This window comes from Macrobrachium nipponense, chromosome 3 (genome assembly GCF_015104395.2).
Source record: "Macrobrachium nipponense isolate FS-2020 chromosome 3, ASM1510439v2, whole genome shotgun sequence".
Lineage (NCBI taxonomy): Eukaryota > Metazoa > Arthropoda > Malacostraca > Decapoda > Palaemonidae > Macrobrachium > Macrobrachium nipponense.
In genome coordinates, this window is record NC_087202.1 from 117,682,782 (window position 1) to 117,695,142 (window position 12,361).

General features: G+C 35.4%; 1 protein-coding gene across 1 annotated transcript in view; it reads right to left on the minus strand.

Moving 5' to 3' along the window:
- Positions 1–12,361, minus strand: part of LOC135222000 (trithorax group protein osa-like) — a gene marked incomplete in the record, with an annotated part of 406,131 nt that overhangs the window by 165,137 nt on the left and 228,633 nt on the right. Inside the window, 1 exon segment of the mRNA XM_064260109.1 lies at positions 2,677–2,837. Within this exon segment, the coding sequence (XP_064116179.1) occupies positions 2,677–2,837 (161 nt within the window).

The following is a 12,361-nucleotide window of genomic DNA, read 5'->3' on the forward strand; positions in this document are numbered from 1 at the left end:
GAACATAGGATAAATACATAGATGGAGTCATAGACATTAGGAAGTGCCACTAAGAACTTGCATAAAAAATTTGTAAAACTACTGTGGCAAATGAAATTTCACATTCTTATTAAGGAGTTATTACATATTAAGGTAAAATATCTGGTCATGACTCTGTTTATGGCATCATTAACCAGTCTAAGGCACCGTATGATGGACTGCATAACCCATAGACTTTTGAATTTCGGTTACTGTCAAGCCCCCCAGAACTGTACATAATACACTAATGTTGTGTGAAATACATATATTTTTCAGTCCGTGTATGTGGTTGTTAACCCTAAGGAGCCAGGATAAAAAAATCAACATGCAGCACCCCAGGCTGGCAGAGGTTGGCAAAAAAAAAAAAAAAAAAAAAAAAAAAAAAATCAATCAATCAATGGAAAGAGGAAGATATACATGTGCACATGGTGTAAGAAAGAAATTCTAAAAAATTTTCCCTACCTTCCATAAGAAGTTGAAAGTGACTATTTACAACTCCTTGTGGGGCCTCTTTTACAACACAATCGTAAAGTTTTACCAAGTTAAAATGTTTTTTCTAAAAATTTTTTTATTTTATTTTGTGAAATTATAACAGCTCACACAATATCAAATCACATAAGAAATAACATCAGTAATAAATTCTCAGCTTATTAGTTGTAAAAAATTTATGTAAATTTACCGAAAATGTAGATGCAGTAATTTTTTTTAATTATATATACATGTTTTCCTAATATTTCTTTACATTTTTATTTGCAAAAATCACAATTATAACATAAAAGATAAGAACTAAAACCAACAGCAACCCCTTGGTATATTCATGTAAATTGTTTTTAAAAGACATCATGTGAGACAGAGAGGCATTACATGCTCCCTTGAAGTCAAGATCCCAACTATCAAGAACAGTCAAGTTGATTTTAGCCAGCCTAAAAGTTGCCATTAGTGATTTTACTGGCTATAGAAGTAATGGCACCTCTTTCCTGCCAGATTCCCCTAAATTGATGGCACATAACATTGTTTACTCACCATGAGTGACTCTGTCCATCACCAAAAACCTGTTATTGCTACTCATGTGAGCATGTCCATCTATTACTATTACGGGTTACTACACTTACACATGGCTTTAAGGTAAACAACGCACTTAGTGTGCATTTGTAAACAACGCACTTAGTGTGCATTTGTTTGCTGTCTTCTCTTCCTCTCTCTAAGACAGTAGTTGATCATAATGTATTGTGGGTGTACACACACACACACACACACACACACACACACACACACACACACACACACACACACACAGATTGGCTAGATGCAAATCATCATACATTCAAACAGACTTACCAAACTTATTGCCTTTTCTAATAATTCATTACAATTCTCATAATTAATGACCACTTACTGTTTCAATGACATTCACTCAGCAAAGCACGAGCATAGACAGCAGCAAGAACTGACATAACATTGACCAAAACTTATAAATCACAGTTTTATTTTGTTAAAAATTTATTTGTATAGATAAGATAAAGATAATCTGCATTTTTAAGCCATGCTTTATTAATAATATGAAAAAATGTATCGCCAAATTATGCTAAACTTATCAACAAATAGTAAGGACGTTGGTAAAACCTAGTCAGCTGATTCTGAGAATGTAAACATTACCAGAATGCAAATGGAGCATGGCTGCAGTTTATATTTTTATATGATAACATGACAATAATACATGATATATAAAGTGGAATAAAGTAAATCAAGAATTTTATGAAATTATTATTATTGTACATGTAAGTACAATATTTGACTTATGCAAATGGATATACTGTTAGAATTTCAGAGCAACAATGATTTGCAGAAGTGTGATTGTTCTGAAATATGCATGGAATTACACTTTATTTAACTAAACATCTAGAATTTCTTAGCACCCGGAAGCCAACAAAACTAACTAATATGGACCATTTTTTAAAAACTTTATAAGCATCAATTTAATAATGTCCAACAGGCACATCACATTATGTAGCAATACTTTACTCTCAGAACTTTCATTACAAGAGATAAGATAATCACATGTGCTCAACTTTTAAAATCAAGAGTTCAAAATTAAATTTTTTTCATTGCTGTTCACAGCACTAAAGCCAAGATCAATCCCTGAGATATAAGGTATTTTCCAGCCTCTGGACACCACACCTCTCAATATTTATCATAATGCCAAACTGCCAGCATACCAAATACAGCACCAATTCTGTGATTTCAACTGACTTGAATGAACTATCACTTCTACTAATGTAGTATTTTTTGTTAAAATGAACATTCATTATTTTGAAAAATGCCAGAAGGCCATGAACTTGCATATCAAGCATCCACAGAGCAGAGCAACCAAAAATGAGAAAAGAAAAAACAACAAATAAGGGTGTATGAGAGTACTACATATAACTACAATGTTAAATAGCATAAGATTAGAATATACAGTAATGAATGACAAAACTGTATGTGATTATTAAGTAATTAATATGCAACAATCATGACTAAATGAAAAAAGGGTAGCTAAAACATGAATACCTTAGATAACAAAGACTCAAGTTAGTTGTGTGCATTTCAACAACATAGGGAGTAACAAGAACAAAGAAGATATTCATATTTTATCAGAAGAATAACTGAAAGACCTACCCAAAGTCACATCTGGTTGTTGTGGAGGTGGATGAGTGAAAAGTGGAGCTGGAGGCTGTTGCTGCTGCTGCTGCTGCTGTTGTTGAATTTCACCAATGACAGTCTGTGCCAAATTTACAACAAGATCTTTGGCTTGGTTAAACTGCTCTTGATTGTCGTGCCTGAAAACATAAATTTACATAGTATAAAATTTCATCATAAAATTTATTATTTGGATATTTACCTACTGCCACACATACCTTATATGTCTTCAGTGAATGGCTGGGCCCAGATGACTGTCTAGTACGCCAAGTGTTTCGAATGTTTGAGTCTCGTCAGAAATTTCCTCGACTGCCCACTCAGTTGTGGCGAACTGGGTGGGGTCTACTTTAACGGTTCTTCTATGAAACCCAAAACATTTGTACCTAATCTTGAATCCTTCCTGAATAATACTGCTGCCAGGAGGTGGATTTTGTTCAGGGTGCAAGACTCTGATGTGCGTGCAGTAAGAGCAGCCTTCCACAGAAAACTACTTCATCTTCACCCACAACACAGGCAGTCCCCAGTTATTGGCAGGGGTTCCTTTCTCGGCAGGGTGCTGATGAGCGAAAACCACCATTATGGTGCCAAGTTTCGGTTAATGGCACCTCTGTTAGGTATGTTATGGCGCCGATAACCAAAAATTGGCCTGTTGTGGCCCAATAAAGCCCCATAAAACTGGATTGCCTGTAAATGGAAGCAGCATAACGGGAACCCTGTGCCTGGGTCCCATAGCCCAAAATACAGTGGCCCACACTTTTATGTGTTTCAAATTTCCAAGTTTCATTTTGTTGCACATTTCTATGGAACACATTATTCACTTGTCCGCAAGGATAATTTCCCTAATTTGTGGATTTTTCTTTCAGCTGTATCTCTAAATTTATCACAAATTTGCTTTTTTCATAGAGCAACACTGTGTATTCATAATTACTGTATTTTTTCATTAAAATATGAGAGAGAGAGAGAGAGAGAGAGAGAGAGAGAGAGAGAGAAGAGAGAGAGAGAGAGAGAGAGAGAGAGAGAGAGAGAGAGAGAAACTGTGGTTTTGACATCTAAGTCTAAGCACAGTATGCATGGATTCTGTAAGAGAAATTATATAGTATTTTTATAATAAAATTAGGTTTTATATATATACTTAGCAAATAATTACTTAGCTAAAGATTATGCTTACATGGCATCCTAAAGTAAAAACTTGTGAACAAGTGATTATTGTGAGGCAGGGGTGTCAAGCCCAGCCCACAGCAACGAGAGCTAGTGAGTGGCAGAAGCCAATGGAGTCAGTCTATTTTATTGCTGCAAATCCATGAAAAATTGAGGGGAGGACGGCAGTCCGTGATTTTGTAATTACTTGGTCAGTATATACATAAAACCTGATTCTATTACAAAAATATTTTTATATATAATTAACTTACCAAGTAATTACTTAGCTGAATCCCACATTGCAAGGAGCGTTGGGAGGAACGGACTAATCTAATTCAATGCATTAAGAATGTTATTACTTGGACTATAGGAAGTGGCTAACACTGAATCAGTGCTTGTCACTTCCTTACCTAGTAAGAAAGCTACAGAAGAAGATGCTACCTCTGGTTGTGCTCATCTTAACCTGTAGTGCCACGGCAGTGGTCCGGGAATTGCCGCTACATCAGTGGGAGTCTTGCAATAGAGGATCTGTCTGGTCATTGACAAGATATAATAAATAAAGCATTATGACCTTGCCTTGGCTGCAGTACCATAATAAGAAAACCAGAGAACAAACCTGTCACTATTCAACATACCAATACCACAAACCACTAGCTAGCCAATGAACTGGTAGGTCCTCCAGGTACCAAGTATCCCCCGGCCTCCCCAAAACTTAATATCATTACAACAAGAAAAGACAGAAGAGAGATCGTGTCTCTCCTATGCTTCCTCACCCAATACCATGCCAGCCAACGCCAACGGACCGAGGGTACCGCAGTTTTTGAATACTGTCTCTTTTCTTTTAAATAGTGTGACGCGAAGATAGACTTGCACCTCCAATAAGTCGACTGAAGGATAGATGAGAGCAATAAGTTACAGTAGGTCCCCCGTATTCACGGACTCATGGATTTGCGGATTTCTCTCTAGACCATATCTACCCATTATTTGAGGGAAATTCGCCTATTCAAGGGGTTTTCCGATGAAAACAATCACTAATTAGTGTATGTTGATGTCATTTTCATGACCAAATGTATTTTTATGATAAAAAAATTATTCACTAATTTTCAAATATTAATACGTATTGATTAATACTGTATTAGTAAGTCAAATAAGATTAAATAACATAACATATAAAAATAATAATTCTCTCTCTCTTTCACAAAATCATGAGTGAAGAAGCAAACACTTGGACGATCTTACAACACTTGGACGATCTTACAGTTTCTCAAGTTCATTGTTAAATGGGCTTTGGAGAATCCTTGCCAAATTTATCTGTGTCTGAGACTCTCTTTAACAATTTGTGTATCTGTAGCATCATGCGAAAGAAGTTTCTCTAAGTTAAAGCTTATAAAGCATTATCTTCAATCAACAATGAGTCAAGCAAGATTGAACAATCTTGCTATAATTTCTATAGAAAATGAATATGTAAAGAATATTAATTTTGATGATGTAATCGACAAGTTTGGTCCTGCTAAGGCACGTAGAATGAGAGTAAATTTGTCTTATTTAGTAAATCAGAAGGAGAATATTTAGCTTCATTTAAAAATGCTTTCTTTTACATTGATATCTTTTCTATTGCAAAACAAAATTTGCTTTAGTCATGATTATGGTTTTATCTAGCCTACAATATGCATGTATTACAAGTAGCTAAGAATGAAATGTCAATGTACTATTGTTGTTTAAGTATTTTAAGATGTCAACCAAAAAAAACTATATATTCATTCCTTATCAAAATTCTCAAGTTATTGGGCTGGTGTGGGGAGGGGGGTGCAAAGGAATATTAGCCTGGAATAACACACCCTGGGTGCCAAATACTCTAGGAACGCCTGTGTGTAAGCCATATATTTTCAAGGTTAATATTGCAAGATGAATTTGAAATTATATTAAAGGGTTTTAGGATGACAATCTAAGGTATATTTGGTGTATGAACTAATAAAATAAACAGTTATACGCATATAGTTAGAATCCAAGAATAGTTGGAACCCTATAAAAACGCTGAAAACGGCCTATTTTGTTAGTTAAAACTCACGAAAAACTCACTAAAAATTTGTATACCAGGTTTTTTATTAGTTTTATCACAAAAAGTGCGTTTTATGATGAAATTGATAAAAAAACCCAGGAATTTGTGGATATTTCTCATAGAAAAATACTGCAAATAGGTGAATTTCCAGCAAATAATGGATAGATATGGTGATTTGTCACTGTTATTGTTATGCTGCCTAATTTTGAGGTTTACTGATTTACAGTGGGGCACTGCTTAATTGCGGATCAGCAATCATGGAATCAGTCATTCACAGGTTTTTCTGGGACCACTTCTCATGCTATATCGCTGGTATGAAACACAGCATCGCGGGACAAACATGTTGCGTATGCGATGTTTATCGGTAGGCTAAGCCTCGCCCGCGGTCCGATAATCACCAACATACATGAAACAACTCACATTATAATCTTAAACTGACAATAAAGGTAATAAAACTATTCTCACCTTATATATTATTGGTATATCTTCATAATAAATAGCCTATTCAAGGTATATGTATGACGTTCATTGGTAGGCTAAACCTAGTTGCAGTGCGATAACCACCAACATACATGAACAGATTCACATTATAATATTAACTGACAATAAAGGTAATAAAACCATTCTCACCTTATATATTATAGGCATATCTCTGAATTAAGTTCCATTCAGCAACTAAAAAGTGATGATATTGGTAAAACGACATCATTTGATTATTTTAAGAATGTAAACAAAACCAGAATGCAAATGGTTGATTGCTATGTTCATATCATAATACTATAATATGGTAATAATACATGCAATATGATTAGACAGTAAAACAAGTTTTATTAAAATGATCATTATTCTCAATACACAACAATTATTTAACTTTTGCTAATGGATATCTGTCAATGTTAGAACCTAATCAGGCAACAGTCTCTCTCTCTATAGAGAAACAGCCGATTGCTGACATCATCTGCCATAACTATCGAGCATTTATCGAGTTGTGTTTAACCTGTCACTGCCGATATTCAATGGTGGCTTCCAAAGGTAAACATAAAATACATTTTTACTCATTCTTCATGTAATGGAGATCTGAAGAACTATTTGTGGAATAATTTCATACAATTGAAATAAACTTTTATCTATCCAAAGCCAGCCAGCTGACAAAATGTACGTACGTATATGAAAATCAAATTATGGTAGCGTTCACAGCAAGATTATCTTTCGAAATTGTAATAGTACTAGTAATGGTAGTAATAATGTTTGGAATACTGTATAAGTAACATTGATTTTCAATATAAAATATCATTGTTATTCAGGTAGTAAATAATAGTTTAGAATAATCATATGTACTCTGCTTTGTAAGGGGTTTGTGGCAGCAATGAAACAAACAAAATAACATTTTCCTTTTAGGCTACATGTTTAGGAAAAACATGAATAGAATCAGCTTTGTGACTTCATTTATTTTGATATTTTTAATGATACAATAACTATCATTTGTACTACTAACACGGATCTGTTGAGTCCAGTGTTACCAATTTTGCATTTTTAATGCTAGCTTTCATTTTCTTGAGGTAATTAGCAAGAAAATTTTCAATCTAGCATCTGGCAGGAAAACTTGCATTTGTTTTCAAATACATCTAGCATACGTATTTTGACATCAAAACTTTTTAATGTTAAGTTGAATATTTCTTTTATTCTACTATGTTTGATATATCATGTAAAAAAAAAAGAACAAAATATTGCAAAACCATCTTCAGGAATTGAACAGAATAGGTTTCAAAATTATTAGGAATCATGTAACGTAATGTACAAGTACACTGAGTATGTTAGAAACATGTTTGAATCGAAAGAGAGCAATCGGTTGAAATTGGCTGGGTGGCATTGTTGTGCGTGATGTGAATTTTTTAGCACTTACTTTATGGAGCAAAATCTAGCAAGAAATTGCCATTCCCATTTGGCAACACTGGCCTGCCCACGTTTAATGTTATTGAAGTGGTGTTTGCCGCGTTCTTTAAATTGTATCCATATAAACAAGTTAATTATGTGGCATCCAAAAGCCCCAATTCCTTTACTCTTATGGGAAAGAAGCCTAAACGTCAGATGAAGGTTATTACATGTAATATATTAACATGTGTTGTGAAGAAGGGAAGAGATGTTTTGCTGCATGCTGCTGGTAGCATTATCTTTACTATTCATCTGATTGCACTGCAAAATCATCGCCATCTTTATCAACATAGATCGTTGGTGATTACCCATATGATTTACGTAATTTTGATATTTCTCTTACCTCTCTCGCTCTCTTTCCTTATAAAAGAAAAGAGGCCCACGTGAGTATGTAATAGCACATGCGTATGTAGGCTTCTAGCTGTAATCCATAAGCTACATATGTACAGTAGTGTGAATACTACATATATTTTTAAGGTTAATGTTGTAAAATAACTTTGAAACTGTCTTGAATTTAGTTTAAGGTGATAGTTGAAGACATATTTGGTGTTTGAACTAAAGTAGGCAGTTATAAACATTGGAATAGTGGTCTTGGGTGGGTTAACTATTAAAGTAGGCAGTTTTTAGCAATTTTTTTAGGAGGGTACCAGGATAACACGGGTATTTACTTATCATGGGGGTTTTGGGCCCTATCCCCAGCGATTATCAAGGCCCTACTGTGATCAATTGAACATGTTATTGTGCATAATGATTGTTTATTTTATTTAGTGGTGTGGGACAAGTGTATGGCTCTGGATTTGATTTCCTATTGACATTTATATTTTGAATTAGATGTTCATTGATTTTTCACTGCCGCTGTTAAGCATTTATTTTCATTTATAAATGTTTATTGTTCTGTCTGAGTATTGTAAATTATTCAATGATTCATTTATTTGGTCTTGAATGTTAATGATCATTTAGTGTCTTTTCGGCACCTAGAACCTGTACATATACATACTACATACATACTACATACATACATACATACATACTATACATACATATACATACAACATACATACATACATACATACATACATACATACATACATACATACAACATACATACATACATACATACATACATACATAACACTACATACCATAACATACATACATACATACATACATAATACATACATACATACATATACATCTCATATATATATATATATATAATATATATATATATATTATATATATATATATATATATTATATATATATATAGATATAATATAATATTATATATATATATTATATGTAATAAATTGATTTATGGTATTTTTGACGTTTTGTTTCACACCCTCCTCTATGGTTTGTCTCGGTCCCTCCAGCCTTTTCAGCCCAATCTCTTAATTTTGATTTAAAGAACCTGTGGAACCATAGATGGTTCATGACAAATGGCGACCTTGCTAGGATTGGGTCTGTTTTGGCTATTGGGACTGATGACTTTTTAGGAGTTTCATGATGTCGGAAGAAAAAAATATTTCTTTTGGAAAATTTTTTTTTTGTTGGGTAAGGAGGCGTCAGGCTCGGTCATTTTGTTAAAAATATCCTGGTTAGGTAGTTTCCCTGTTTTCACCTACTCTTCAGTGTTTTCGTCTAGATGACAAGTTTACTTTTGTCACGTTGTGAGTAACGGATTCAGTCAGGTTCTGGGTGGCAGACAGACAGGTTTTTGGTAATACCCAGCCAAGAAGGCAGTAGCAGCATGGATACCTGTTGTCTTCGGCAGTTGCAGCAAGGTTACTGGACTTTAACAGCAGGTATTGGTTACCTGTTGTCTTCAGCAGCTGCAGGATGTAGTCATCTGTGGAGCAGTGTGTTTCCAGTGAGACCGCCAACCGGGTGTCTCTTCAACTTCGCCGCAGTCATGTATATTTTTGGATGTGTTCCTGTCAACAGTCATGGGCTGTTTTGGTGACTCAATGGTGATTGTTCTGACGATGTACATCCTCTCTGATAGCAGAGGCTGTCTCGACGTCTCTACAGAGATTGTTATTTTTGTGTGTGTGGCACTGCCTAAGGTATTGATATTACCGCTGGGGTATTGTTAATAATATTTATGCTGTCTGTGTCATACTGTATGTTTTATTATCGGTGCTGCATGATTTTGATATTATTTATGCTGCTTTGGTGATTTGTCACTGTTATTGTTATGCTGCCTATTTTTGAGGTTTACTGATTTAATCAATTGAACATGTTCATGTTATTGTGCATAATGATTGTTTATTTTATTTAGTTGTGTGGAGCAAGAGTATGGCTCTGTATCTGATTTCCTGTTTACATTTATATTTTGATGTTCATTGATTTTTCACTGTTGCTGTTAAGCATTTATTTTCATTTATAAATGATTGTTGCTCTGTCTGAGTAATGTAAATTATTTAATGATTCATTTATTTGGTCTTAAATGTTAATGATCATTTAGTGTCTTTTAATCACCTAGAACCTGTACTCGCTTGTAAATATGTGACGTATTGTTTCACATCCTCCTCTACGGTTTGCCTCAGTCCCTCCGGCCTTTTCCATCACATCTCTTAATTTTGATTTAAAGAACCTGTGGAACCGTAGACAATTCATGGCAACAGGCAATGGCATCGGGTTCAGAAGCATGGGAGCTCAACACTTGATTGGGATGAGGGAGAGGAGGGCTGAGGATAGGCGAAAGATTATTACCAGGAGTAGATGGAAGAGGCAGACTGGAGTCTGTCTTGGGCCTTGGGGAAGAGCCCCTACTAAAAAAAGCCCTACTTTTGGCTCTGATCCTATTCATTTCTAACCTATTTAGGTGACACTCCAAAAACTTCCACCTACTATCATCCCACTCCTTTCACTCAACACAGGTAAGCTCTCTAGTACACACCTGACCTCTGCATTTACTGCACTTCATTTGTACATCATAGCACAGCTTAGTCAAAGTCTTGCAGCCTTCACTACAATAGCGAAGACTGGAATCACTAGAGTCAGACTTATTAATACTCTGAGCTAACAGACGAGAAGAAAACTAATGTAGGTAAAGCAAAGCAGTAGAAAGCAACAGACAAAAATCTAACTAAAGCAGGTACATCACCGACTTCAGCAAGCAATTGAGAAAGCAGCCAACATGGATTCAGGAAGCACTAAACGACGTCTTGTCAGTTGGGCGGCATGAATAAGAATGACACTGCCGGCTTCTGTCACTTGCGAGTTCCCATTGTGGTGGGCAGGACCTATCACCCACACAATGCAGCAGTCACTTGCGCACAAATATTTTTAATTTATGATGCCGTACAAGGCTAATCGTCAGCTAAGTAATTACTTGGCAAGTTACTTTTATAAAACTATCATTTATAACTCTCCAATCAAAATCAATAAGGCAGTCATCACTGCACACAAATATAACAACTGCTGATAATATGCCAGTTTAAACGTGAAAATATGTAGAATCCCCCATGTTTAGGATTCCCACATTTTCACTTTTTATGATGGAACAAAGGCAACTATTTGTTTGATTGGAAACAATGTCACCCCAAAGAGGGTTTCTACTATTCATATCTCCTGAATAACAAAAGAGACTTAGTAGCTGTTGAATGAGGGATTTAAATTCATCAATGGGGAAGACTTCACTAGGTAGCAGATAGAGAGAGCACACTGTATATTTTCTTTGTAAGTAGATCTGTGCCTGACCTGATAAAAGATAATACAGCCTCCAAACAAATGGCTTAAATGTCAAACTGAATTCACTCCCAATTGGATGCAATATCAATGAAACACCTAAAAATAACCTCTGCTATGCCGACAATATGGTTCTGATTTCCCAATCAGTGCAAGGTTTCCAACGACTCATCGATACTTGCAGCCAATATGCAGAGGAATTTGATATCCCATACAAAAAAAGCCATGACCCAGTGCATGTCACCGCTCCCGAGGTCGCTTACGCAAATTGCAGAACCACAAATTTTCCTCGGAAATCATCGGCTGGAATTTGTGCACGAACTCTCATATTTGGGTCATATTATCTCAGACAACCTTAAAGATACAGCAGACATAGAACAGAGGTGTCGCAAACTATGTGAAACTGGCTACAAGATTGCAAGGTGGTTTGCCTTCTGTCACCAAGACTTGAAACTGCTGCTCTTCTGCTAGTATTGCTACAGAATCTATGGGTGCTCCCTGTGGACAAACTACACCAGGGAGACCATGAGACGTATCACTGTTGTTCACAATGACATTTTGAGATGCCTCACAAACACTCCTCGCTACCACTCTGCTACACAGATGTTCAGAGAAAACAACCTGGAAAACTTAAAAATCATTGTAAAGCAAACAATGCCAGTCTGATCACCCGACTGCGAAACAGCAACAATTTGCTCATACAAAGCATCCTAAGTAGTGAGGCAAAAATTAGATCTAAATTGTGGGGACGATGGGAAAATGAGGTGTTTGTTTCCTAAATGACTTAATCTCTGTTTTTGCAAAATGTCATCTGCAAAATCTGTTATTATTATTGTATTGC